Genomic DNA, 23,881 nt, shown 5'->3' with positions numbered 1-23,881 from the left:
GTTTTATGTTTGTAACATGAAGTATTGTCATGATATATGATTGACAGGTGTTGTCAGTCCATGAAACAGAAACCAGTGGAGGCGGCTCCACCTAAACATAACTTGACTGAAACTACATTGCTACATTAAGGACTAAAAAGATCATTTGTAGCAAGGTAGGTTTCCAAAACATCAGAACTATGTAAAACTACTATAGAGGAAAATCAAGATACAAATGTAGCTGGAAATAAAAAAATGTTATTATCTCTGCACATCTAGCTGATTAAAATGTCAGATATTTGTTTAATTTAATGCACTGTGTGTTTTTTAGATACTGCATTATAATTTGTTTGCGTGTATGTGGGTGGGTGGAGGGGGGGGTATTATTTCAGCCATTTCTATGCCAAATTACTTTCTGTTACACCCTAAACCTTTTAAAAAGTGCACATGCATCTTATATATGCAGATGTTCATTTATGAGATGTTTTTTTAAACCATGTAGCCATGTTTCTTCCACTTCATAATTATGTACGACTTTGTGTTGGTCTATTACATAAAATCCTAATAAAAACATTGATAAAATGTGAACAAATGGAAGCATATCTCTAGTCAATGCTCGTTGCAAACGAGCTCTGAAGCTTTGTGATCGTGTTTCTTGCTCATGCTGCTCTCCGCGTTTCACCAGCAGCCTTGGACTATTTTTGATTTTTTACATAAAAAAGCCAATGAAATATCTGAAGGAAACATCTTTATTATTGGATTTTCTTTTAGAAAATGGCTCAATGTATTCTGCAGTCGTCTGTGAAGACGAGGGCCTCAGGCTGGGATTGGATGGAAAACAGCATGTAGACAACAGATGACTGCTTGCTCCAAACCTAATTACTGACCGTGACTGAAAATCACTAACTTCATAAAACAGAGGGGAAGCACCAATTTTAGGTATTTAATATTTCTATTTCTATGATGCTGTAAAATTCACTTTCACCAAACATAGAAGGGAAATATTGAGAATAACAGCCCTTGTATATGAAAGAATTAGTTACAGTTACTTTAATAGAAGGCATGTTGTAAAACGTGTTGATTTAGTATGCGTTATCTAACTATTACAACGTTACAACACATGTATCTTTATTTTACTATTTTATATAGACACACTCTTTACAAGCAGTCAATAAAAATAAGAATATACATCTTTGAAACATATGCTGTAGAGGATTCAATAGTTAAGATAGCGTAGATCCAGTAGGTTAAAAATAGGGAACCAGATTTGAATGGAGTGAGTGAATTGCATTTGTTGTTTTAATTTATTAACAAACAGCCATTCTTTTAATGTTACATTGGCCAAATATAGCGAGTTACAGCTCACATGAAACATTCAACAATTGGTTGTGCGTTCAAATCTGCACATACAGTAACAGGTTCATCAAGAAAAACAACTGTATGACAGCCGCAAAGTACATTAGAAAAAGCAAGTCAATGGCATAATTTTATTATATGTATATAAAAATCTTAAATCGGACTATATCCTAAACTTTTACTATCAACGCAGTTTTTTGACTGCGCTATCTAGCAATTTGGAAATACATTACAGCATTCTGTATCTTAATCAGGTCAAGTTATAATAATGAAGCACGATATTACAAAAGTAGTGTCAAAAATCATAGGACAGATTCAAAAGTCCAAAAAGTTGTTGATTCAATTTTATTTATATAGCACCAATTCACAACACACGTCATCTAAAGCACTTTACAAAGTCCCAACACAACATATTCTGCATTCTCCTCTCCTTGACTGCTGGAGATAAGCACCGGCCACCCTGTGACCCTGCACGGACAAACGGGCCCACGCGTTTATCCATCAACCAGCAGTTGATGGATGGATGGATGATCACCTTGTTTTGTGCTTTCTGCCGTTTCGTCACTGCCACGCGCGACTAATTTGGCTCATTACGACAAGAACAGGAGCCGTCAAATCATATCTGCTGGCGCTGACAGCGACCGCCTTTACTTTCTCCATCTCTGACCATAGGCTGGCCCAACCCGGCTGAGCCCCAGCAAAGGGAGCTTTCCTGCTGGGGCTACAGGGGAAGGGGGTTCCCTGCTGGTGAAGATGATTCTTGCTCCATCCATGCAGGATCCTCCACACTGAAGCAGAGCAGCCAAAGCAGGTTCAAACTTGTAAACACACAACGGAGCGTCGTGTTTTACACAAAGGGTTAACCAGCTGTTCCTGTGAGCTGAACTGCCCACCCATCATCCACTCCCCCCAGCCCCCGGAGCGGAGTGTACCATGGATTCACGTGACGTGCCTATATGTGTGTGTGTGAGTGACAGAGAGTGTGTGTGTGTTTGCGCATGTCCTCCTCGGCCGTATATATTGAGCCATGTGGGCTCAGACGTGGAGTTTTGCAGGACAGACTTTCTTTTGGCTGCAGGGCTCGCGACTTCCAGCTCCTCGTTACTTTGGTGGTGAGAAGCAGCAGGAATATAAAGCCGCCTTCGAGTCTCTCCGGTGGGAATCAAGGAGCCTTGCAGATTGACAGTTCCTGCAGGAAAAAATGAGCGACACACTGGATGACGGCTCTTTCATGTTCACCTCCGAATCTGTAGGAGAGGGACATCCAGGTGAGTCTTTAATTGACTTTCCGTGTGCAACGTGTGAAGCCGGATCTTCTTGGGCACAGAAACGCTTCACGCCTTGACAAATGTACTTTGCTTTTACTAAAAAAAGGTTAATTTTACATCTATACTTTATAACGTCTGATAAAGCGGGGGTGTTTTCCATTGAACTCGGGTTCAAAATCATTCCACAGAGTCGGGGGGGGGGGGCTTCGCTCTGTAGGCATCTTTGGTATTTCATTCACAGCAACATGTGTTTATGACCCCCCTCATCTGTCACTTATGGGGCAGCTGATGCATGTGCTGCAGCCTGGTGTATGGTTGCATGCAAAGTTTGGTGCCATTCCCAGGAAAACATCTTTAAATTGGGGCCTAGAAGGTGAAAGCTAAAGTTCACTCCGGCCCGAACGTCGGTGTGAGTGAAGGCCACTCATCCACCCCCCCTGTCAATGTGTTGTAATCCCTTCACAAATATGTAATCTTACAAAGTCCTCTGTGCAGAATCAATAATCAGTAAATTAAACTCTGTGCTAAACCACAGGTGCAACATTAAGCCGCCGGTTCTGCATTAAACTTTTCCCATCAGCGTTATGTTTAACCTTTGTGGGTCTTTTTTTTTTTATTCGCAAAAGTTTGTGGCCTTTATAGAAAAAAGCGGCGGCGGCTGATAACGCACCTCAAAGTCTGGACTGTTCCCACGCGTGCCAGTTATTTGTTCAAAGGCCCCTGAAAGTTAAGTTTGTTTTCACAAATAGGAAGAAAAAAAATAATAATCTGTCCAACACCACATGGTTATCAATGGGCTGAGTTACTGTAGAGTCCATCCAGCCAGATGTTGGGCTTGTTTCTGATGTAACCTGTTTTCGGTGTTGCTTCAGCGGCACGACAAAGAGGGATGAATGGGGGGGCTCGTGAGGCATTGTCCTCTGCTGCTGCCCTCAGACTCGCTAACAAGCTGAACACAAAACACCGTCTCTTTCAAATATGAATGTGGGAGCTCTTAGACAGAGATATATGTTTCTAACGTCACACAAGACCTAAAGTTGAAGTGTGCAGTTCTTCTGCTTTAAAAAAAAAAAGAATCTGGCTTTGTCAAAATAACAGGCCTGGAAATCTCAGTTTAAATATGTTCTCTGCATGTGATTTATCTATTGTGGTGGTAAGAATGTTTTGTTTTTTTGCTGAAATCATGCATTTTTGTCCACAGACAAGATATGTGACCAGATCAGTGATGCTGTGCTGGACGCACATCTGAAGCAGGACCCAGATGCTAAAGTGGCCTGTGGTAAGTCAACAAGAATTCACACCTATGCCATAGTCAGAAAATGGAGATGCACAAAAAATGTCCAGCCAGTACCCTCCACCTCTATATTGTGAATCAGCCTTCCATTTTAAAGGGGTTGGAAGACATGTGCATGTTACACAGCAGCGTACACAGCTGGCTCACCGGCCAGGCCAGACTGACACGGCTGTTTTGGACAGGTCCAAAATTCTCCAGTGTGAGCGTTGCTGCTCTCACACGCCGTGTGAACCGCACGTTTACGCACCGCAGCATGTTTGATGTGACTGTGACTCTAACACTGAGCAAAGACCCAGCAATAATGTCACTTTATCTGCGCTAGCAACGCACCTGAAATGCTTTCCTTGGCCTATGTTGTGATTGATTCTGCCAGGTAAATATTTGAGCATTTGGGAGCTTGCATAGAGCTTTGATATTTTACTCCCAGTAACATCACATCACAAAAAAAAGTAACACAGAAAAATAACGTGCCAGGTCGTGCTGCAGCAGAACACTGTGAATCCAACCCTATTTAACCCCAGTTTACGCAATCTATTCAGAATGGGAGCTGATCAAAGCGACACATTTCAGAGACATGACAGGACTAGGTGTTTCCATACAATCTCCTTCATTTCCTCATGTTTATACCCACTAACACACCTTTTTCCAGCTACCCCAACAAGCATGGGTAGATAGGAAGCTTTTATGACAGCCCGCTTAGCAGTTTAGCTTACTGCTTAAACTCTCTCCTTTCAACGTTTAGAAAGGATTATGTCAGTCCTCATTTTTCTGTTGACAGCTTGTGGATCGTCGCAGTTTTGTTTTCTTTATTTTTGAATTCTGTCCTGACAACTTGGACAAACAGAATAGTGAGTTTGGGTTGCTGTAACATGCTGACACTGAGTCGTTCTACAAAAACCAGGGTGCAAGCATTATTATACCTGCTGCAAAATCAGCTTTAGTAATTTAAAGCTACAGCTGACCCAATCTTGTTCAGACAGCAAAGAGGGTCGGCTGCAACAAAAACAAAGGGATACAGATAAATAAGCGGGATGACGGTGACGGTCATAGCAACAATACATGTACACTTACAGGTGTGTGTGAGAATGTGTGCATGGGACTCCAAAGCCTGCTGATGGTCGTGGCACGGACCTGGTGGAAGGTCGTCCTGATTCTAATGGGTCCGTTGTGATCGACAGAAACTGTATGTAAGACCGGCATGGTGCTGCTCTGTGGCGAGATCACGTCTCGGGCCAACGTGGACTATCAGAAGGTGGTGAGGGACGCCATCAGGCACATCGGCTACGACAACTCTGAAAAAGGTGAGGACACGGACACATAAAGTAAAGCAGTCAGGTCGGTGGGCTCGTGTTTCCAGTGTCTTCAGTTCTGAGTGGCTGTGTCTCCATCCGCAGGTTTTGACTACAAGACATGTAATGTGCTGGTGGCCCTGGAGCAGCAGAGTCCAGACATCGCTCAGGGGGTCCACGTCGACAGACGAGAAGAGGACATCGGAGCGGGAGACCAGGTGGGACGGTTTGAATCAAGACTTCACATCACTTGACTCGTGTTGCTTTGATGTCCAAGTTATGCTGTGAAGAATAAAAGATTCCCTGTGTTTGACTTAGTACTGCGAAGTTTGGACAACATGGTGGGAGTGTTCACAGAACCTTCAGTGCAGCACTCTCTGAAGCCTTTAGATCCTTTCCTCCAAGCACAATCTGGTCAAAAAGAGAAGAAAAGATTACACCGTCTTCTGTCTAAATAACATGAAACTGGGGCTGAAAGTGAAGATTAAAAAGACGTCTACATAAAGACATTTATGATATCTAACGTTTAGAAAATTGATCGAGACAGCTAACCGGACCCAAGGTTTGGTATGGATGGGGCTGTTTAGACTTAAATTGGACTGAACAGATGAACTAAAAGAGGCAAAGCTTTAACATATTTAACACACTTTTCTGATTTCAATACAGACAAGGATTGGGCGACATGAAATAAAGATCTCGTCCAGTGTTCAGAGCGTTTATTTTATGTTAGAAGTGCAGAGACCCCTGATAATAACTCTCCTGTGCCTTCGTGTCATTTATAAAACAGCCACTTTCTAAAAAGCTTCAACATTGTTTTAAAAACGTCTGACCCTGTCCATCCTCTGCAGGGTCTGATGTTCGGCTACGCCACCGATGAAACGGAGGAGTGCATGCCTCTCACCATCGTCCTAGCTCATAAGCTCAACGCAAAGATGGCTGAACTCAGACGCAACGGCACAGTGCCCTGGCTGCGTCCTGACTCTAAAACACAGGTTGGGTTGTCTATTCAATGGTTACTTGGGTTGTTTTTGTGTGTGTGTGTGTGTGTGTGTGTGTGTGTGTGTGTGTGTGTGTGTGTGTTCACGCTTGAAAAACGCTAAACCAGACCTTTCTCTGAACTGGTGTCTTTCCCCCTCTCTGGACCCCTTTGGGCATGTTCTAAATGCTTCTAAAACAAGAATCTAGACGGGTAGCTGGTTGCTTTGGGAAAGACTAACTTGGCTAATATAGCTAAGTTGTATCTTCAAAATGCAAAAAGTGAAAAAGAATGTTGTAATTGCATTAAAACAAGTCCAGTTCTGTGGTGAACAGAAGTGATTAGATTGATGAATGCATCAGATATTAGCCGCCCCGGAAAACCCACCTCTGCTTTATCATGATGCATCTACAATGTGACGTAAGACTCTACGTGTGGTAGACAGTTGAGCAAGAATCAGAGCAAATGTCACCTTTATGCAGACTTTCTCTTTGCCCCACAGGTGACAGTACATTATGAGCAGAAGGATGGAGCCGTGGTGCCCAAGAGGGTTCACACCATCGTGATTTCTGTCCAGCACGACGACGCCGTCTCTCTGGAGGAGCAGCAGAGAGTCCTGAAGGAGGAGGTACTCGCCTTTCCGGGCTCAGTCAAACGTGTCCTCGAGATAAAACCTGATTAACAAACTCGTGGGTAAAATGTCTCCCATCAGGTGATAAAAGCTGTGGTTCCCGCTAAATACCTGGACAACAAAACGGTGTACCACCTCCAGCCGAGCGGCCGCTTCGTCATCGGGGGACCGCAGGTTGAAACCAGAGATGACGCTTTACAAAGTTAATAGTTTTTAAAATAATAACCGGTGGCTTTCTTTTGCTCTCGCTCTACTTTTGTCGCCCGTCAGGGGGATGCTGGCGTCACAGGCAGAAAGATTATTGTAGACACATATGGAGGCTGGGGAGCTCACGGCGGCGGGGCCTTCTCCGGCAAGGACTTCTCCAAGGTGGACCGCTCTGCTGCCTACGCCGCCCGCTGGGTGGCAAAGTCTTTGGTCAAAGCCAAGCTGTGCAGGAGAGTTCTGGTTCAGGTGAGCGTCCAGCACCGGTCCTGTCTCTGCGCTAGGGGTGTGCAAAATAATCGTCATGACGATGCATCGCGATTCTAATATTCGCGATCCAATGCATCGATTCTTGACAGCAAGTATTGATTATTAATTTAAAAAAACGAATAAATAAAAGTGCATGAATGGTTGGCGAACATCAGCCAAAAACAAGTGGAATACATCTTTGTTTGGACACATTTTGGCTTTAAAAACAAAGAAGGTGAAAACAAAATTGATATGACGCACGCAATTTGCAAACATCGTGATGAAATACTGTGGGAACACAGCAAACTTAAGAGGCACACATGCAGAGGCGCCATCCAGAAAAACAAGAGCTGCGAGCGCCGCAAGCACTGATCGAACAAACAACATTCGATTGCAAGCTAGCCCCAACATCTACACGCGCAAACATTTGAATGTTTTCATTTCATTGGTTTAAAGGACCACTGAGGCCATGTAAACGGCACTGATTATCCTTATTTTGTTATTTTAAGTTTTATAAATCCCAAGCACTTCTTGTCAGTGTGTCCACTCCAGTAATAGTAATATTTGTGTCCAGTACCAGTAATATGTGTTTTCATGGCAATACCTCCAAAAGTCGTTTCAATAAATACAGCTATGTATGAATTCAGTTGCTTTCAGTTATGTATCAATTGAAGACACTATCCAGATCATACACAGCCAGTCAGCCACTGGTAATGGCTGTATTTTATTCTAACAGTGTTCAGTGAAAATATCACAATGCATTGCAATACATCGCAATAATTCAAGTATCGTGATGCATCGTGATTCGAATCGAATCGTGACTTCTTTGGCAATACCCACCACTACTCTGCGCCGCCACTGGTCGTTCCGCTGATGAAAAGCATGTTCATCTCCACGACTTTTTCAGGTGTCTTATGCTATCGGCGTGGCCCATCCTCTGTCCATCTCCGTGTTCACGTACGGCTCCTCCCAGAAAAGTGAGTCCGAGCTGCTGAAGATCGTCAACAAGAACTTTGATCTGCGCCCAGGAGTCATAGTCAGGTAGTCACACAGCTTTTTATGTCTAACATGAAATATGCTAGTGTTAAGGAGAACCCTGTCAAGTTTTCAAGTAAATATAACAAAGAAGAAAAACAAAAGACAAGTCTTCAGGTCTGACCTAAAAGAAAAAAGCTTAAAATCTGCTTCATCTGTTAAAGGAAACCCTGCCTCTCCAATCTTTAACCTTTTCCCTTTTTTGTGTCTTATCTAATAGTTATTAAGTAATCCAGTAATAAAAGATATATATATATATATATATATATATATATATATATATATATATATATATATATATATATATATATATATATATAAAGTAAGTAAGTAAGTAAAAACAGTGAAAGCATTAGGGTTGTGCCGCTGTTATCTCATATCACCATTGGGTGGCGGCATTTATCATGTTTTTGGCTTAAAATGCACGTTTACCCCATTAAATTCAAAGTTAACAGGAGAGATGGGTTTTTACAGTCGTTCTATGTGTTTCACGCCACATTTGCTTTAAGCCTATCTGCTAACTCTCACAACAGGGTGGCTCTGCTATCTTTAAAATTAGTCTGAAAGGTGGGCAAAGAAAATAAGAGATTTGGTGAAATGTTAACATTTCCAGATTTAATTTTCTATCTACTAAATATCTAAAATCCCCAAAAGGAGTCGTTACACACAGATTACAGCTTGAACGTTTACATCCACCTGGGACATGCATGCTTGCCATCATTTCGGCTGGCTCGAAATCTTGACGAACTCAAGTCTTAAGTTCAACATTTTAGATAAATATGAACTCAGTTGGCCTCATTCTACTAAATAAAGTTAGCTGGTGAAGATTCTCAGTCATCCAGGTCATGGTCATTCCAAAAAAATGTAAAAACAAAACAACTGGACTTGTTTTCCGTAGTGAAGACGTTTCGCTTCCTCTCCAGGAAGCTTTCTCAATTCAGAAAGTCATTTTTTTGGAATGACCATGACCTGGATGACTGAGAATCTTCACCAGCATATTGCACGCCAATTTGGGAAAGACATCCTGGGAGTAGTGCGTGAGTATGAGAAATTACTTAGAAAACTTGCAGATTATAGGAACACTTTCTGAATTGAGAAAGCTTCCTGGAGAGGAAGCGAAACGTCTTCACTACGGAAAACAAGTCCAATTGTTTTGTTTTTACATTTTTTTGGAACTAAATAAAGTTGACATTCTCCCCTCATTGTGCAAGTTTAGTGTTCTTCTTTGCTCCTCAATCTTAAAAAAAAATGCAAACCATTTGTGATTCTTTGATTTCATGAGAGAGCTACTTGGTGGGTCAGTTTTTAGGACTGTCCCCTTTAAGCAAGAAGGTCATGGATTTGAATAACAACCTGGGGTCTCGATGCACATTGTTTGCATTTTTAGATGAAACTTAATAAATGAGCTATTTTCAATGGTTTAAGTAGGTTTCTTCAGGTCCAAACAAACTCTATGTAACAGGAGCCAGAGCAAAAATAGGTCTTTGTCGTAAAAGTTGATGACCTTTGACGTTATAGGTCAATCTTTATTGTGATTGGAGCTGTGGAGAACGCACTGCAAATAGTTTGAGGTTTATTGTAAACCTTCAAACAAAAACATAGAGTTCACATTCGAAGTTTCAAATTAGGTATACTCCCTGAGGCTCACGGTTCTGGTTTAGGATATGAATTTAATTCAAATATCTTGCTCAATTAAGCTAAGTTGCAGCGAAACGTTTATGCAGCTTTTTTACTTTTGGCCATGTTTAGTCTGTTTGGCATTATTTCTATATGGGATATCATCATTAACGTCGTCAACTTTATCTATAATGCGCTTTACCACCAGCCACAGACACAAAGTGCTGAACATTAAAAACAATAAAATGATACTAAGGGAGAGATTCACAAATCTTAGCGTTCCAGAGTTAAACACTTAGCTGTGGAGCAGAAGGTTTTGCATTTTTTGCCATGTAGAAAAAAATAAATAAATAAATTTGTGGAAAAAGGGATCATTAACATAACCAATACTGCGTCTCTTGTGTATCTTCTTCAGGGACCTGCAGCTGAAGAGGCCAATCTACCAGCAGACGGCCGCGTACGGCCACTTTGGACGACCAGAGTTTTCTTGGGAGGTGCCTAAAAAGCTGGTCTATTAAAAGCTTCACCTCCCTTGTCCTGATCAACCATCTTGAAGCGTGAACACGGTGCCTCTTTATGGACTGTGACGTCCGACTCGTTCAGGTGCATATTTAACCCATTCAGACCAAAAGAGCCTTTTTAAAAACCTGTCAGTTCCCGGCGAAAAACTGCATGCTGCAACTCCCTCTCACCTCCTTTGGGTGGAAGCTTTTCCAGAAGTTCAACCTTCGCATTTTTGACTGTACATTAGTTAATCTTAACTTGCCTATGGTCTGATCAAGTCACATAAACCAAAGTTAGGAAAAATAGACCCACGTTCAAAGTTGCTTAAGGACGGTTCAAGTGTTAGGAGATTATTTCACAGGGAGGTCTTTAAAAAATTTACAGGTGGTCCAAAGTCAAAGATCAAACCTGCTTCGCAACAAACAAACACACAAAAGATTATTACTTCTACACAGCTACATGATATATATATATATATATATATATATATATATATATATATATATATATATATATATATATATATATATATATATATATATATATATATATATATACATACATACATATATATAGTTGGTAGTATAATGCAATTAAACAACCTCAACCCAACTGGTTTCTGACGGGAAGCAAGGAAACGGCACGAGTTTTTTCACACTAATGTCACAACTGAGTTTGCTGACGTTGTTTCTGCCATTCTATGAAAACTTCTGTGTTGTTTCTGAGTCAAGTATTGCAACACAATCATGAAGCTGTTTGTCACCGCCGTACCACGCAGCGGGTCATTAAACCACAGCGGAGCAAGTTTATAAATTACATTGCAGTCTTACATTGTCGCAGCACCTCTTTCTTTTGTCCTTTTGTGCTTTTACGTGTCTTTGGCTGTCAAAAGGTTACATTTCTATTTCCCACTCGGTGGGAAGTTTTAAATCCTCGTTTTTCATTTCTTCTGCGAGGGCCACTGAGTTCAAGAAGCTGTCAGAAATTGAACCTTGCCCTGGGACTGTTTGTGGCAAACAGAACTAAAGCTAAATCAGTTTGTGGACCAGGAATGTCTTAATTTATTTCCGAGCCTGACCCAATCCGCTGCGTTGCAGATGTAAATTTCCTTATCATTTATACAGACTGCTCTCCCTTTTGACTGAATGTGAAGCTTTGCTGCATTATGAAATAGCTTCACTGAGTTCACTGCAACTCTGCCGCATCGAGGCTCTAAATGTTTCGATTTAGAGGAAAACAGGGAGCTTCTCTGAAAGATATCCTGAAGGGCATCCAGACATTTTAATTTCGAGCTTTCACTTGGTTTAATTTAATTTAATCTAGTTTTCCCTTGTGAAGAGCCTGTGGAGGCACTAAGTGCATCAACAACGTGTTTATGACGGAGGTCTTCCTCTGTTTGGAGATGTGAACTATCTGTGTCATCCTCTGCTTGCTCTATGGGCAGAGAAAATGGACAATGTAAATAAAGAAACAATAAAAGGAGCAAAGACGCAAACAACTGTTTCTGCAACAGATTCATTTGTAGGGTGGGGATGCTGGAGAAAATTGTATTTTTCTTTGTAACATTAATATAATTGAAGCCATGTCTAAAATAAAGACTACTTGAATTCACTGTGCTGGTCGTATTTACTGCCATCCCTGGTAAGGATTTGTAAAAGGCTTAGAATAAAAATTTGGACATTCTATCTTTAAATTTGTGTATATTTATTGAGAGAGGAAAATGTCTCACATTAACATGCAACAGGGGCGCAAACATCAGTACCTCTAGCAGTCCAATTCAAACAAATATAACTGAAGCATTTACACTTCATGCTTAGCTTTTTTTTTGCTTTCTTATATATATAAATCCAGCAAATGCTGAAAAACAAAATATCTGGACTTCGGTTCTTGTAGTTGAAAGTGTTTTTTTTTATCTCTTCTTGCGAATAGCATTCTTAATTCAGAGCTAGTGAAGGAGAAGTTTCAAGCTTTTAAGCTTATTGAGGAGGAGCCGTTCTGCAGATCTAAATTCACATTTGAATTGGCCTCCCCCAACAATAAGGCGTTTCTAGTGCCGTTCTTAGTCTGGTCGCAGTCAAGGCGTGAATCGTTCTGAATCCGACTGGACATCTGGCTAATGCTGGACTGTACGTTTGCAAAAGCTGAGGCCCTCAGAGATTTAGAGATGTTTTTTTTTTTTTTCTCGTTTACCTAAAGTGTTTCATTCACCTGTTTCTCGAACCATCTTTATTCTCTGTCCAAAATATGAACGTTTTGACCCTCAAAAGAGAACCCTGGGGTAAATATAGAACATTGCACTTTTAGTGACACTCTGAAAAATGGGAAAAACAAGTAAAGATCCCATGCAATCAGGCAGGTGTGTGTTGTTCTTTATAAGTCAGAGAACGTCACCAGGTCTCTATAACATCCGTTAGATCAGGGATCACCAACAAGGTGCCCACGGGTACCGGGTAGTCATGTGGTGTTCTCAAGCCCGTACTAAAACTAGCACATTCCTCCAGTGAGCTGCATCTAAAATGTTATTTTAGTCTGTTGCTCTACTTTTGTAATCACACTTGCATTTATGTAGATTCAAAAATTACAATTTCTTTACAAAAAAAAGAGCATTGCAAATATGTTCATTGGTGACCTTGGACTCTTCCAGGTTGGTACTGGTAGCCCTTCGTGTGACACAATACCGATGAAGTAGCTCTCGGTTTTAAAAAGGTTGGTGATCCCTGCATTAGGTACTACATACATACCCAGCAGCTCCTTTAGAGTAATGACAGAAAAAAACAACAAACATAGATGAATGGAGTTTTTACTGAACCCCACTGAGGCCATAGCTGTATGTGCTTTGGTCACATGAGACTAAGATCTAGCTTTTAAGCAACAAACAGTTCAGGCTGGTCTGAAATCGAGGAGCGATATGTGAAAAACCACCAGATACGGTGGAGAATCTGTGACGCTGTGGCGTCCAAAAAGCCACGGGGAGTTTTTTAGAGAGCATGGCATCATGGACTCTTCAATATGAGGAGATTTTAAATAAAGATTCCACCAGAGCATGGAAATAGAGTCTTAAAACAAAACAACGATCCAAAACATACGGCTAAATCAACACATCACAAAAATCTACACCTTGTCATGGCTGTCCCTGTATGTAGTATAGAAAACCCGCAGGGTGACCTGAAGAGAGGCTCTCATGCAGCTTATTTTCAAGACATTTTACGGCTCTCTTCCAGCCGTTCAGCTTAATCCGTCCGTCGCTGTAAAAGGTTGAATGATGTGTGCTTGTCTGTTGTAATTTGTGTGGATATGACCTTGATCTTTAGGGCTTTGGTCGTTTTGACACATTTTGTTTTGATTCGTCAGACACAGATCCCCATAAAAATAAGTTAAAAACACACACATTTAACCTCATTGATCAAAATATTACTCCAACCAGTCCTACTTTATCACTGTTAAAAAAATATTACTATTCAGTAGTTGACTATTGGATAATTCACCCTTTAGCAACAACATAAAGATCTTGAAGTATAAAGTGAAGTTTTAAGATGGAAAGGCCAATTTAGAGGCAACCACAAGCCACACATTCACACTTTGGATTTTTTAATTTCTTTATTTATGGAGCATTAAGGCATACAATATGGATACAATCATATCACTTTGCATCAAAAATAGAATTTGAAGCCTACAACTCTTTGGTTATGGTTATGAGGCATAAGGCACATCGTGCACTTTTTGCTTGTTAATAAACGGGGTACCGAATACTTGATTTCAATGATGCTTACAGAAACTTATTAGCTTGTCAATATGCTCTCACCAGTGATCTGCTGATTGCGTGAGGGAGCTGATTTACCTGCAATATTTACTACATTTTTTTGAGCATCAAAAGCTACAATTACAGCAACGTATCCTTTATTTTTACATTACAGACTTGATTTACAAAAGAAATCTATTATATCATAGCCAACAACTGAAAAAGCAGCACCTATACTACGCATGACGAAATAAAACAGAAGGTAGAAAGAAGCAGGTTTCATTCTGCTTCGAGTTAAATGTTGTAGCTGGTGTCTGAAGAGTTTCCTGAGTGCAAAAGATCCAACAGATCCATAAACGGGACAATAGGGCAGACGTGGTGACGTGAAATGAGGACGAGCTAGCGCAGGGGAAAGGGGTTTACTAGTGTTCAGTGAGGGACAAACAACAAGTAAGTGTCTTTAAACACTTAAATTAATTATTTTACTCACTGTATCGGCGCTGCAACATCCAATAACTTAGCCGTTTGACATTTCCAGCAATGTGAGGGAAAATGCATTTTGTAAAAGTAGTGTAAATCTGGATGATTTGACAGACTACAACCTGGATCAGTGTGCTCGGGTATGATAACCTGTGACTATTGAAAATAAAACGTGAGAAATGTTAACAGACAGACAATTTTTGACCTTTGCCTGTGACCTGAGATCCAGGGCTCAACACGAAATGATGCTATACTCTGCTTGACCAGCAGAGGGCAGCAGGCGACCAGTGCGGCTCCTGCTTAGCAGCTCGTTGCAGCGCCTGCTCTCCAGCTCTGGCCTGTTGAAAGTTTACATTCAGCCTTAAAGTCAATTCCTGCTCGGAATATTTGCTTCTAAAACAGCGTCTCTAAGGCGACATGAGGCCGTTTGTATTTTAAGGCAGGGTTGATAACAGCCTACTACAGTATAAATGCACTGAGGCCCCTGCTTTCTCTGGTTTCCACACTGAATCTCTAAAAAACAAACAGTAACTGTGCTTCCTTCGGGTTATCTAACTGCATTTTTCTCTCGTTTTTTCTGGCACCCACACAGACCTTCTCTCTGTCAATGAGCAATCTTACAGTCTTTTTGCATAAACATATCAAATATTAAAGCCAAACAGAAGGCAGACGGGTAGCACCAACAGGCAGAGTTTTTGCAAAATTCAACCCTTTTTTTCCCCCCCTCCTCGCTTCAGCCGGATTCCTCGTAATGTTCTGCGCTACAAAGACAAAACCAGCAGGTAAACAGCAAAAAAAAGAGATTCTTCTCTTCCATTAACGGGGAATAACAGGGTGCAGCCCTTTGTTAGAACCTGAAAACACGTGTCACGTCTCTTCCCTAAACCCAATAAACCAAGTGCTCTGGCTTGAATTAGCTTGTACGCGTCTGGTCACTGAACGCTCTTTTTCCTATTCTTCTATAAACAGCTAAATTCAGTATTATTTTAGGTTAAATATCAATCTAGTAAACATGGGTTGTTGTTTTTTTCTTTTTCTTTTTACAAAGTGTAAAAAAGGAGACTTATTTAAAATCAGTTCTTGCATTTAACCGTGTAAGGCACAAGGTGTATACTTTGTATACAGAAATAAAATATCCATGTATTCTGAGCATGAGTACCGAGGACACGTTAAAAAATAGGTTTAGATACACAGGTGTGCAGCTGCGTAAAGGATTAGAGCACCAATATGGCATCCTAAACAGCAAATGTTCAAATACAATTCAAACTTGGGTCAAAGAAAAACCTCAGAAAAAAAAAAAATATTCTGGAATTTTCAGCTTTGTCATCCACTTATCTTTGGCTTAAGCACAAAACGCATCAGGATATGGAGAGGAAATACTGGTGAAATCTTTGGAGAATAAGAAGTTAATGGATATAAATTGCTTAAAGTGTGGTATAAATGATTAGAAAATCCAGAGTGCTGGACTGAGCTTTCTCCACGGTTGAGTGAAACATTTCTGTACTCCTTCCCTCAGTTTCAACACCCTAATACTGTCGGCCGGGCTGTCCAGCAGCCTCTCTTTCTCTGCGTCCAATAAAAAGCATCATGGCGGGCATGAAATGGTCCAATCTGGAAAAGTGAAGCGGCTTACGGCTGGGCTTGACCAGTACATTCTCCCCACCTGCTTCTTCTAGTCAATAAAGACAGAACCGAGTTAGCTGGCTGTCACACCTGATCAATGTGCAAAATGCAAACAAGTTCCTTAGTGACATAAATCCTGATGCAGACAGGAGACAGAGCGAGCAGCAGGTCTACAGCCGCTCTGCTGTACTGCAGCTGCTGCTCTCACCTGTGTTTTTCCTTTTAAAGCGTAACACGAAGGAGTTTTGACAGGAAGCGAAGGCGACGCCTCAGGAGGAGGCTACATGGACAGGATGATTTCGGGTTGATGAGGATGCGACTGTCCTCCCAGTCCAACCAGCGGGTCCAGCTTCAGTTCTCTCCGAGCCAGTGCCAGGGTGCCTCCCCGGGCCAGCACCGCCATGGTGTCCCCGGACATGCTGGCAAACTCAAAGGCGAACGTCCCGTAAAACAGCATGACGATGACGCAGAACACCCACTCAAAGATGGCCGCCGCGTGCTGCAGGACGAAACTCTCCTGGCAGAAAAACACGCCGCCTGGAAACGGGGGTTAAGGAAAATCAAGGACTGCAGAACGGAAAGAAAACGGCAGAAGTAGACATACTCTGCATTTTGCCATTTTTTTTTCCAAGTAAATATCTGAAGCGAATAAGTGTTGCATTTATTTAGCAACCTGAGTCAGCACTTTTTTTTAACCCACCTTTCAATGTCATTCATCTTTTTTGGGGGTAACTCTCTACCAGCGTTGCACATTTAGAAAACAAAATAGCAGATCGATGCAGATCGCTGTCAACAGTGATTTTGCCAAAAAATGATCAACGGGATCTAGGTCTGGACCTTGACTAGGCCAATCTAACACATGGATGCTTTGATCAAAACCTTTGCTGAGGAAATTAACCTAAAGAGCCACAGGTTGCAGGCCCGTGCACCAAAGAGGTGCTGATTTTTGCAATTGTAAAATTATTAAACAAAGAAACTGTACATTTCTTTTCCTCGTCTGCTTACTGAGAATAATAGAAATCTATATTAGAATACATTAACATTAATATGACTGTCATGACAGTAAAGTCTTACAAAATTAAAAACATTTTACTGTTCCAATTTCTTCTGTTAATTATAACTAATACTGACACCAAACATGATATTTTGGAACATTTTAAGCTAGGTCTGAACTTTGACTAGGCCAATCTAACACATGGATGCGCTTTGATCAAAACCTTTGCTGAGGAAATTAAACCTCTGCCCGGCTCTCAAGTCTTTTGCAGCAGATTTTCATCTAGGTCCACCTGTATTTATCACCGTCTCACCAATTCTGACCAGCTGCCACCACCACCATTATTAACAGTGCTGATAGTCTAGCCAAGGCGATGTGTGCTATTACGTTTCCTCTACACGTCACCACTCTGAGCACTTGTGGGGCGTCATCTATCCGTGGCTGCAAAGGATACTGAGCACCAAGCCCACGAAGGCCAGCAGGGTCATGCAGAGCCGCAGGTGGGCCAGGAAGTACTCCCCCTGGGTCTTCGCCAGTCGGTAGGTCAGCGCCGACTGCAGGCTCACAAACAGCATGCTGGTGGGAAAGGCGATGCCTGCTCCGACATAGTGGAGAACTTTGGCATTATCCACCTGTCGAGAGGAGAGAGGGTGGGAAGGAACAACAGGGTTTTAGTAAGATGAGTAATACAGTATAAAGATAACCAGCTGATGGATTACAGAAAGCGAGAGCGAGGAAGAAAACATGCAGGAGATGCCAGCCTTGAGCCACAGAATGCCTCTGTTTCCTGCTGGCCACAAGAGTCATAATGAACAATACACAAAAGATCGGCTTAGGAGCATGTGACCACGCCTCCCACCGATAGGTACAAAAAAAAAAATAGATAAAACACACACAGATGTTCGGATCATAGCAGATAGCAGAGTCAAAGCAGTCTTTCTGAAATGACAGGGTCCGGCTAATTCACATGGATTAATAATTGCTTTTCCTGGAAAAATGCTCAACGATTAAAGGGGTTTAGGAGAAGCTGCTCCTCATACGGTAATTCTTCATTAGAGCAGTAGCCTAGAAGTAATGTAGTTCTTGTTTCTCAGCCGTTTGACCTGGCTGGTACATGCTGAACATTCCTGTGGAAATTACAAATCCATAAAGTCACAAAATTACATTTCCAGATTACGGCTTTTTCCATGAAAAGAACAGAAAATAAATCTCTGATTCAAATTCTTTCACATATCAGCCTAAAAAGCTGTTTTTGTTAACAATGGGGGGGTTTAAATCAGAGGACTTACTAAATAAATGACTTAGTGAAAGTCTTATTTCATTTAGCTGAATTGTATCTATATCCCCCTGGTACAGGGAGGCACTGTAGACTAAAGATCTGTTAGGCTACATATCCTTTCATATTATAATCTCATAGATAATCCGTATAAAACAACCCTAAACTTTTTATGCTTGTGCGGTCTTTACTCAAGTATGCCTATAGCTTTAAGCCTTCAGGTAAAAGCTGTACTATTCCACTCACTTAAAGTGACCAACAACAAAAGCAACATTCTTTTACTTTATTCACCAGTTTTAGTGGTAAAAATACAGATTTGTCCATCATGTGTGAGTTCTTCCTGGTTAAGGTTAACACAATGTGAGGAGTTTGTTAAACACTAGTGCGACTGTGTATTTCAATTCAATTCAATTTTACTTATATAACGCCAATACACAACACATGTCATCTCAAGGCCCTTTACAAAAGTCAAATTCAATTTAGGCATGGACTCTCCAGGTGGGTTTGTATGTGTGGAGAAGCACCTCATGCTTTTAATGAAGAATTTATGAAGAATATGGAAGAGGATCCATGATGCTGTGGGCCTTCCCCCCCCCCCTCAACATGTCCTGGGAACTTTCACAACATCATGAAGCCTTGAAATGTTGAGACATTTTTTATTTTGCTCTTTTTTTTGGCACTAAAGGCCTTTATTTGACAGATAGCGGACAGGAAATGGGGTTGGGAGAGAGAGACAGAGAGCGATAGGGAAGACATGCAGCATGCCTTAGGCCTGGACTTGAACCCGGGACGGCCGCTTTGAGGACTGAGGTCTCCAAACATGGGTCGTGTACTCTACTCCTGTGCTGCCAGTGCGCCCATATAAGGACATTTTTTATTAAAAAATCTGGTGTCTGAAACTGGGTCATCAAAAAGGATCCAAAGCATTGGGCCTAAACAACAAAGTAGGGTTTTGCCAGGCATAAAAATCAAACTTCTTTGATGGGGTGAGATGAAGTGAAGAGAGAACCAGGGACTGAAGGATTTTGGAAATTGTAAAAAAAAAAATAGTTAAAAGATGTTTTTAAAAAATGTTGTTTCCTAGGGTTATCCAGCACCATATCCCTTGGGGCTTAATTCAGATGCTGGTTAAAGGAGCAAAAAGTAATACATTTACTGCAAAGATAAGCTTAATCATTCTCATTTGTCATCCGGGATCAAAGTTATATTCCTTATAAACAATCGGTCCTCTCCATCAACAATGTCTTGGTCACATTTTTATCCTTTCAAAATCAGAGGTACGGTGCGGATCGACTTCGGTGCAGTGTGTAGCCCGTGTTTACTTCCTGGTTCCTGAGCCAATCATATGAGAGTTCCCAGGGTTCCCAAATCAGAGTGCAGCATTTGGTAATTTATTTTGCCAAAAGAGCAGCAGCCTGCAAACATGGAAGCCAGTAAGAAAAACAGACCAGAAATAGAACAGAAGACAACATCATAGACCTATCCTGTGTTAGCAAAAACTCAGTGGCAACAGACCATTGAGCAAATGGCTGTTCTCCGTAGCGAGCGTTGTGTATGTGTTGTTCCGATTTGCGACACTAGAGGCACAGTTCCACTGGCGCACCCGTTTTTGCACACCTTACTCGTCTTTACCCAGCTCGGATTACTTTTGCCCGCTTTAGTGAGGAAGGTTATGAATCATTAGGACTTCATTCAAGTATAATTATGTCAAATGTGATAAAATTGTTTTTATGTTTCATTACGGCAACCTCAACAATCCATTTAGCAACTTTTGTCCTCGCTCCTATTGAATAAAATCATCTAAAGCTGCAAAAGCTAAATGACAGTATTGGTAAACGTTTGCTTGTTTTAAAGTGATATTTGACAGATTTTATTACATTTTAAGTCTAAGAAAAACTTAAAACTTTGAGAGAGATTTCTTTATGTTTAATTTAATATTGTATATTTATGGTATATGGGTAAAATAAGAAGACAATATCTGCAGCTTAAAAACAAATAAAATATTGAAAAATATCTTGTTCAGTTGTGGAAATTCTGAGCATGAACTATCAGTGTTAATTTCCTTTATATTCAAAATCATTGCTCAATACTAAATGCAAGCCCGTACACCAAAGAGGTGCTGATTTTTGTTTTATTATTAAATTATTAAACAAAGAAACTGTACATTTCTTTTCCTCGTCTGCTTACTGAGAATAACAGAAATCTATATTAGAATACATTAACATTAATATCACTGTCATGACAGCAAAGTCTTACAAAATTAAAAATATTTTACTGTTCCTATTTCTTCTGTTAATTATAACTAATATTGACACCAAACATGATATTTTGGAACATTTTAAGCTACATGTTACAGCTTTTATAATGGCGTAACAGGGCATGTCAACTGGAAAAATACAGATTTTAGCGAGTAAATTTACTGGCTTAGCTTCTACTGGAAGCTATGGAAACAAGGTGCATTATACACTGGAAACAATGTATAATGTAAATACATATAGAACTATTTTCTATTTATTTTCTGAGCCAAATGTTTACATCATCGTTGGTAGAACCTGGTCCGGCTCCTTTGACAGCTGGTTCAAGATCTACGGGATGATCCTGTGAAGTGTTTCGTCATTATGTAAAACGACTCAATGACTAAACAAGATCGGTTTGATAATGTGAATCGGAGTGACTGTGTTTAGTCAGACGGCGACGAGGCGTGTGAGGACAAGCCAGACTTATCAGTGTTTGTGAGCTCCGGTTTTACTTTGTGGGAACAGAAGAAGTGAAACTCAATTAGAGACTCAGCCGTTTGACGACACCTGACGTCCTGAACGCTCGCCAACGGTCTGTAATTCATCAACAATCAATCCAAGATCGAAAGAAATTTTCGTTTAGAACATTAATGAAAAAAGCAGAATTTAGTAACTAAGTCTGACAAGCGTATTATTCCATCTCTACACCAAACAGCTGAATGCGCTTGGAGAACAGCCTCGGTCGGATTTAAAACTCAATAGGAAGGCGTCGCTCAGTAGTTTTCCCTGACAGCTTTCACAAAGACAGAGTCTTTCTCTGTCATCTAAAGTTGTGTTTGTTTTTCCAAACAATTAGACCGACGCGCAGGAAAAGCCCCCGTGGCTGTGCCGCAGATGGGCCGTCTGCGTCTTATGTAACAAACGTGTGGAAACTGAGGCGGTCTAGGTTAGCACGTGCTTCGTCACTGAGGCTTTCACTCACTTTGTTTTGCTTGCTTGTTACTCCAACTGGACCCTTTTTTTTTTTCTTTTTCTTTTTTTGACCAGAATGATCATGAAGCCATCTGGATGTTTCAGAAACTAGAAAAGCTGTGTGTATTTGCCTAATTTTGCAACATAATCCCCTGTCTTTTGAGTAGTTTAAGGCCCTGGTTATTCATATTCAGAGCTACAGCTTTGCATCCCTTTGAAATTGGTTTAAATAACAGAAAACGCAGACAGCATCATGCCTGTGGTTGGCGATAGATGGGCCTCTGCACCACACACCCCGTCTGCCCACCTACTCTGCATCTGGCCCCGCACAGCTTGATGATTCATTCCCCCCTGGCTCTTCCCGTAAATTCCTGTGTGTGTGTGTGTGTGTGTGTGTGTGTGTGTGTGTGTGTGTGTGTGCGTGTGTGTGTGTGTACACAAGCTGCCACATCTGCACATCTGTTACGCCGGTACAAAACAAGCACTCTTTGTCGTGGTCTTTAGAAGATATTTATAGAGTTTGGTCAAGTCTTCCACCGAAATGGATTAAAAAAAATATGTCTCAAAATGTCTTTCTGGTTTCCATGACTCCAGACAAATTGAATCAGAGAGGCCCCAAAAATCAAAGAGTTTGGGATGTTTTAAGTGTTTTCCAAACTCAACCGTGCCTTGAAATGTTTCTGGTTATGTCACATTAAAAGAACAAATTTAAATAGATGTTATTGTGATTTTACGTGACAAAGTAGTGGGTGATTATCGAGCGGAAAGAAAAAGACGAATGATTCTCAGTTCAAAAACAATAAAATGTCTTGTCAGTAACTTGTAGATGCGTCGTTCCGTGGAGCTACAAATCCATGTAACTCTGTCCAGATCTGTACATCTAGAGCAGGGGTGTCAAACATACGGCCCGCCGAACAATTTAGTCCGGCCCTGTGGCTAAATGCATTATCATTATAAAAAAAAAAAATTAAAAAAAAAAATTCCCAGTGTCCTGTCTGGCAATGTGGCAATAAGATGCCAGAAAGAGCTCATCAGATTTGACTTTCACAAGTGGACAAGATAAAAGGAAGAGAATGGTAAAACAATTATTGAAAAAAACATGTACTTCGTTTAATTGAAAATATGCAGTTCCTATATTGTCCACAAGGGGCGCTGTGTTTTAATTAGCAGATTAAGCTTCAGGTGTGAAAAAATTCAAATCATTTCTTAATTTCTATCTGTTTGATGTATTTTGTCATGCAGGACAGTGTTTTTAAGTTCCAAAAAATGTGAATAAATGTTTTTCAACATTGTACAATCACTGTGATCAGTTCTTATGCATAATGCACAAGTAAACGTTTAACTGAGTAAAAGTATTGTTGAAATTGCACATACTTTTCTTAAAAACGCTGAGGTTATTCATAATATATTGTGTAAAAGTGAAATTAACTTAATATAAAAATCAACAACAAGTCCACATTTATTAGTTCTATTTAATCTTGCAATGAGTTAACTCGTGTGGCCCTCTTTAGATCAGATTAAGCTGTATGCGGCCCCTCAACCAAAATGAGTTTGACACCCCTGATCTAGAGGCTTAAAGCTTCTCCAACATTTTTTTATTTTTTGGAGCATATTCAGATTGGATGGAGAATGAACAAAAAGTCTTTCCACAGATTTCTGATTTGATTTGATTTTGGACTTTTGTAAAACATTAATACGCACTGATCTAATCTAAGACTGCACTATATTAGGAAAGCATTTAATTGAAATACTGTGGCTCAATACTATGATTACAATTAACCCACATTTTCCTGGGTCACAACGTCTCCACCTCTCTTAGTGAGCTTCAGAATCATGGACACTAAAACACACATCTAATGGGAGCAATGGGGGATGTAAAAGCTTACAGCGTCAAACAGAAACATTATTGGTACGCAGAATTTGAATGCATGACGCATGAACTCTAATGTAACATTAAATAATGATTGCCAGCATGTTCTGAGAGATTGCAACATTGCACACATTGATATTGTGATAACAGCTGTGATTTGATGTCTAGTGCAGCTCTAATATAAACCATTTTACCGAAGCGCTGACTGCATGTTTAAGGTTGTTGCACCGTTGGAGGGCTAAGCTGCAGCTCAGGTTAGGAGTATCAGAGTAAAGCGTGCTGAATACA

General features: G+C 40.7%; 2 protein-coding genes across 2 annotated transcripts in view; one reads left to right on the top strand and one right to left on the bottom strand.

Moving 5' to 3' along the window:
• Nucleotides 1–2,326: 2,326 nt before the first annotated feature.
• mat1a (methionine adenosyltransferase I, alpha) lies at nt 2,327–12,013 on the top strand. Its single transcript, XM_012880637.3, has 10 exons — nt 2,327–2,603; nt 3,805–3,882; nt 5,076–5,198; nt 5,292–5,404; nt 6,035–6,178; nt 6,665–6,790; nt 6,875–6,967; nt 7,064–7,246; nt 8,154–8,287; nt 10,314–12,013. The coding sequence occupies exons 1-10, from the start codon at nt 2,537–2,539 to the stop codon at nt 10,414–10,416; spliced, it is 1,164 nt and encodes a 387-aa protein (XP_012736091.2). The 5' UTR covers nt 2,327–2,536; the 3' UTR covers nt 10,417–12,013.
• Nucleotides 12,014–14,002: 1,989 nt separating this feature from the next.
• The window catches only part of zgc:154058 (Frag1/DRAM/Sfk1 family protein), a 32,420-nt gene continuing 22,541 nt past the window's right edge, over nt 14,003–23,881 (bottom strand). The window contains exons 7-8 of the mRNA XM_012880514.3: nt 17,693–17,870; nt 14,003–16,781 (exon numbers count right to left, since the gene is read on the bottom strand). Coding sequence (XP_012735968.2) covers nt 16,525–16,781; nt 17,693–17,870 — 435 coding nt within the window. The 3' untranslated portion in view covers nt 14,003–16,524. The remainder of the gene's footprint in view (nt 16,782–17,692; nt 17,871–23,881) is intronic.

Source organism: Fundulus heteroclitus, chromosome 22, assembly GCF_011125445.2.
Source record: "Fundulus heteroclitus isolate FHET01 chromosome 22, MU-UCD_Fhet_4.1, whole genome shotgun sequence".
Lineage (NCBI taxonomy): Eukaryota > Metazoa > Chordata > Actinopteri > Cyprinodontiformes > Fundulidae > Fundulus > Fundulus heteroclitus.
Note: the sequence above shows the minus strand (reverse complement) of the source record. Positions and strands in the feature narration are given on the sequence as shown.

Bases quoted from the DNA above. Each gene is read 5' to 3' on its own strand.
- mat1a (XM_012880637.3), top strand. From the start codon at position 2,537: ATGAGCGACACACTGGATGACGGCTCTTTCATGTTCACCTCCGAATCT. The intron at 3,883-5,075 runs GTAAGTCAACAA...TGTGATCGACAG, and splicing joins AGATGCTAAAGTGGCCTGTG to AAACTGTATGTAAGACCGGC. The intron at 5,199-5,291 runs GTGAGGACACGG...CTCCATCCGCAG, and splicing joins CTACGACAACTCTGAAAAAG to GTTTTGACTACAAGACATGT.